At 37.2% G+C, this 4,973-nt stretch overlaps 1 protein-coding gene across 1 annotated transcript; it reads right to left on the bottom strand.

Moving 5' to 3' along the window:
- Positions 1–369: 369 nt before the first annotated feature.
- Positions 370–3,104, bottom strand: LOC130012227 (probable E3 ubiquitin-protein ligase MID2). The gene is made up of 2 exons (XM_056099632.1): positions 2,791–3,104; positions 370–2,611 (listed from the first exon to the last, which is right to left on the bottom strand). The coding sequence occupies exon 2, from the start codon at positions 2,143–2,145 to the stop codon at positions 667–669; it is 1,479 nt and encodes a 492-aa protein (XP_055955607.1). The 5' UTR covers positions 2,146–2,611; positions 2,791–3,104; the 3' UTR covers positions 370–666.
- Positions 3,105–4,973: the final 1,869 nt, after the last annotated feature.

The raw sequence follows: 4,973 nt of genomic DNA, 5'->3' as shown, positions 1-4,973 counted from the left end.
GCGTGGCATCATAAGGTCTATCATTGAGTGAAGTGGCGTGGTTTCGATTCCCCGCTTGTTCATGACAATGAGTAGGATCGTCTGTCCAACCTCTTGGGTTTTCCCTGGGTCCACCGGTTTCCTCCCACTGGTGTACCTTTAACAGTAAACTGCTACCTCTATATTAACGGCGCACAGGTTTTTTTCTTATTGCATTAATGTAAGTTAACAGACTTCAAGATCAAGAACTGTTTTAAAAATGGTAACTACACGTTTTTCCTAACAAAGTGGAAAACAGGCTGGAAATTGTTCAACTTTCTCAGTCAAAGCCGGTGTCGAACAAGAATGGGTTGGAATGCCTGTGTTCAGTAACTTGTTTTGTTTCCCTTGACCTGTTGGTTACTACCAGTGCTTCATAATAAAACAACAATACAAAGAGTTTACAATTATTATTCTAATATGGAAAGATATTATACACGTATTTTAGCTCCATCTGGAATCATTTTTTATTATAATATGGAATGATATTATACATGTATTAAAGTTCCATCTGAAAAAAACTATCAACTACTTCTTCCAGCGATTGACCATAATTTATTCCATTTCGGATAGAAATAATGTTATCTCCCTTACACCGTAAACAAAACATTATTTAACAATAATTCAGCCATAACAGTAGTCTAATTATTAACGTCTTTTAATGTCAGTTATGTCATTAATTGTTGCTTGAATTGTAAAGTTTCTATGATCATCAATAAATCCACGGCCAGGATTACTGAGTCTGCTCTCCCAGTCAATAGGATCAGTAAAACAGTATGACCTACCAGGTCTAACAGTCCAATTACATTGTTTAACTACAGATTGTCTATCATCTGTTTTATTTATAACTTTATATGTGACGTCAACATTACATGACGTAATACTTTTATCTTCTACGTCATCCAGGTTTAATCTAACAAGTAATGATGATGGTCCTAGTTTATACACATAGATACTCCATGTAAAACCTGAAACTACATGTTGTTTACCATAACACCAACCATACCCTATAGTATCCACATTAAAAACATCTTCAAACATATTCTGATGACAACTTACAACTTTACCAATCATATTCTGATGACAACTTACAATTTTACCAAGTTGATTAGTTAACAAAGTTTTATCTATCTCTGCTACTTGAAATGTTGAATATCTTACATCAGGTATATCCAATTTTCTACAACAACTTTCATCTTTTTCCTGTCTAACTTTAGGTATTCTTTGTAAAACTTGAACAACGGATGAATCTTCTAAAACATTCACTGAATATTTAACACTTGCTTTTAAATCTTCTGTTAGTCTTTTAATGTCCTCCATTAATTTCCTGAATTTGGATTCTTCCTCTTCACCAGTTTTCTGCATTTCCTTTTTAATATTTTCTCCGATTTTGTGAAATTCTGAGCAGATTTTCTCAACCTGCGCATCTACTTTGTCACATTCAGTTTTTGTGCAGTTTTTGACTTCAATTAATTTACTATTTAAATTATCATAATGTTTCTGAAAATTAGTGATTTGTTTTTCTAATTCATCATTCATTGATTTTAAATCGTGTCTGATACTTTGTCTGACTTCATCCTCCTGTAAATCTAAACATTTATGTCCATTATGATCGGCCACGAAACATTTCCAACAAACGGCTACAGTACAATCTTTACAGTATACGTTTACGGTCTCCTTTTCATGGCGCAGACAGAAATCTTTAGGATTTGTGATAGACGAAGCCGAAGCTTTTTCCTTTATTGTTTCGTGTGAAGTAGGCGCTTGATAGATCTGTGTTTCATCATATCGAGACACAACGTGGTCTTTACAAATTTTCATCTTATCATGCGTGGTTTTACATGATTTACATAAATATTGATCACACTCTCGACAGCAATATTGACATGTATCTTCCGTACATACATCACATTGATGAATATTAATTGGTTTAGGTTTAAATCGATCCAGACCTCCGTCACTGAGATTTATAAAAATACGGCATAATGGGCATTGGAACTGATCTTTAGTGGAGGTTTTGTTCACATAATCTTCTAAACAGATAAAACAAAAGGGGTGTGCACAATCGAGTACCACGCGTTGTTGAAATTCGTTCAAACAAATACTACACACTTCCTTCTCTGCCATTTTAAATAACTGTTTGTTGCACTGGTTGTATAAACTGGACAAAACAACAACAAACAATTAGGCTAAATATAATATATACGATATCCTAGAAATCAAAACTGCTAAATTTAGCCAAATCGTCTAACCTCGCCTGACATCTTCTCGAGCAGTTTATCTTCCTTGGACTGTACACTGAACATGCATAAACTTGATATAGTTTCTTAGAAACGTCTAAGTCACATAATTGTAGACAATACGAGTTCAAACTGGATGAAAATACAAAATCAAACAATATAATACTTGATATCGAGATAGATGAACTAAAAATCAAAAGTATTAAATTCAAACAAAACATGTAAATCACATAGAAATTCACGTCTTTCTTCGTCTTTCGCAGTTTGTTCTTCTTATGCTGTAGACTGAACATACGTAAACTTGCTACAGTTTCTTGGAAATTCTATTTTTATTTTCTTTTTAATATAATGACCTTCGACATTAGCCTTTGTCACCCAGGCTATAACTGTTGTATATCTACTACCACTGATATTGTTAGCGTGTGGGTAACAGAGGCTACCACTGTCACGCTATATGCTGTAGACTGAACATGCGTAAACTTGCCACAGTTTCTCGGAAATTCTATTTTTATTTTCGTTTTGATATAATGACCTTCGACATTAGCCTTTGTCACCCAGACTATCACTGTGTGTATCAACTACCACGGATATTGTTAGTGTGGGTAACAGAGTCTACCACTAGCACGCCATGTCATGTTGACACTATATTTAGCGGTGTACGTCTATAATACCATCGTCTTACACAATTTATCTTCCTCGGACTGTAGACTGTACAAGTGAAAATTTGCTACAGTTTCTCGGAAATTCTATCGAAAACGTCTAAATCACATAGAAATCCACGTCTTTCATCGTCTTGCACAGTTTGTCTTCCTTATGCCGTAGACTGAACATGCGTAAACTTGCTGCAGTTTCTCGGAAATTCTATTTTTATTTTCGTTTTGATATAATGACCTTCGGCATTTGCCTTTGTCACCCAGACGATAACGGTGTACGTCAACCACCACTGATATAATATTATGAATGTATGTTATGTATGCATGTCAAGTACAACTGATATTGTTAGCGTGGGTAACAGAGTCTACCACTATCACGCTATATCATATTGACACTATATCTAGCGGTGTACGTCTATAATTATAATATTATGAATGTATGTAGTATGAAAGTAGGTCAACTTATAGTGAGATATAATATAATGTATAATGTTTATACGTTTACACAGCTATAATTCCACGTGTTCCTCTGTATGTCTCCAACTTGGTATATTCAACAATGTAGTAATATATCAACTTGGTATCTTTAACAATGTAGTAATATATCAACTAGTTAATAAACCTCTAGATATAATATACACGGCTGGGTCCACATGGCGCTATATCCTTACTTAGAAAGTTCATCGGGACTCTCCGATTTTAATCCCATGCTCCATCCGAACGACTAGACGGTGTTCCTGCAGGACTGACAGAGGGACACCAAGCCGGAAAATCCCGAATAGCTTTCTCAACCAACACTGGCATCAAACCCATAACCCCCTGGTTAACGAACGAGTGTCTTACTCACTGAGCCACCGCGACTCGCTTGATAATATAATACTTGACGTAATATCAAGGTTAATTTACGTCCGCTTCCATTGAGATGATACCGTAGACAATAAATCAATGTCTAAGTATTCTGATATTAACATATTGATGGTCGTGGTAGTCAACGAGTCAGGGGATTGAGTTCGAATCTCGAGGCTGGCTCGCTACCCTGGAGGTTGGGTGTTCGATCTCTGTATTGGTCGAGAAAGTTAAATTCATCCAGATTTTCCGTCGTGATTCCCCCTTGTCAGTGATTGAGGACGGAGGGCCTGACAAGGACCGCTGTCTAGTCGTTCGGAGGGTCCGAAAATCCGAGGTTCCGTGTACACATTGGCGTGTACGTAAAAGATCCCTTGACAGTTGGAATTCGATATAAGAGTAGGCCGTAGTGTCGCTGCCCGGACAGAATTTCCCTGAAAGTACACTGTATGGATATCCGTCTTCATTAGCCCATTTCGGGGCAGAACAGTAGGACGTTAAACTTCATTTCATTTTATTTCATTTCGAATCTTGAGAAGGATTTGTCGATCCTGATTTTCGTCTGCCAGGGACAGCGTCCGTTAAGCTGACTAGTCCTTCGGATGTGACGATAAACAGAGGTCCACCCGTGTATACATTGGCGTGCTCTTAAAAGAAATTCGATGAAATGCCCATGACCCGACAAGATTCTTCTCTTTAGTATCACACCCTTGACAACAGAAAAAAGCGGGCGTGGTTCTCCCTTGTCAGTGATGCAGGACGAAGGGGCTGACAAGGAAAGCTGTCTAGTCGTTCGGATGGGACGAAAAACCGAGGTCCCGTGTACACATTGGCGTGCACGTAAAAGATCCCTTGGCAGTTGGAATTCGATATAAGAGTAGGCCGTAGTGCCGCTGTCCGGGCAAAATTTCCCTCATAGCATACTGTATGGCGTATGCCCGTCTTCATTAGCCCAGGTTAGGAGCAGAACAGTAGGACGTTAAACCCCATTTCATTTCATTTCATTTCAGAAAAAAGCGGGAGTAGTGTGTTGTGTTTTTTGTGGTTATCAGTAAAATCAAGATAGGCCAAAATTGATACCGGATACTAGGCGGACATTTTTTTTTATATTCTTACGGTGGAAAGAGCGATTACTTCCTAATGTCAAAATAAATTATTATTTCCATAATTATGTGCTGTGGTTTATTGTTTAAAATAAACTTATTTTATTACAACT

Source organism: Patella vulgata, chromosome 3 (genome assembly GCF_932274485.2).
Source record: "Patella vulgata chromosome 3, xgPatVulg1.2, whole genome shotgun sequence".
NCBI classification, from domain to species: domain Eukaryota; kingdom Metazoa; phylum Mollusca; class Gastropoda; family Patellidae; genus Patella; species Patella vulgata.
The sequence above is the reverse complement of the archived record's forward strand: the minus strand, read 5'-3'. Positions and strand labels throughout refer to the sequence as shown.

Coding starts and splice junctions, on each gene's coding strand:
- LOC130012227 (XM_056099632.1), bottom strand. CDS start 2,145: ATGGCAGAGAAGGAAGTGTGTAGTATTTGTTTGAACGAATTTCAACAA.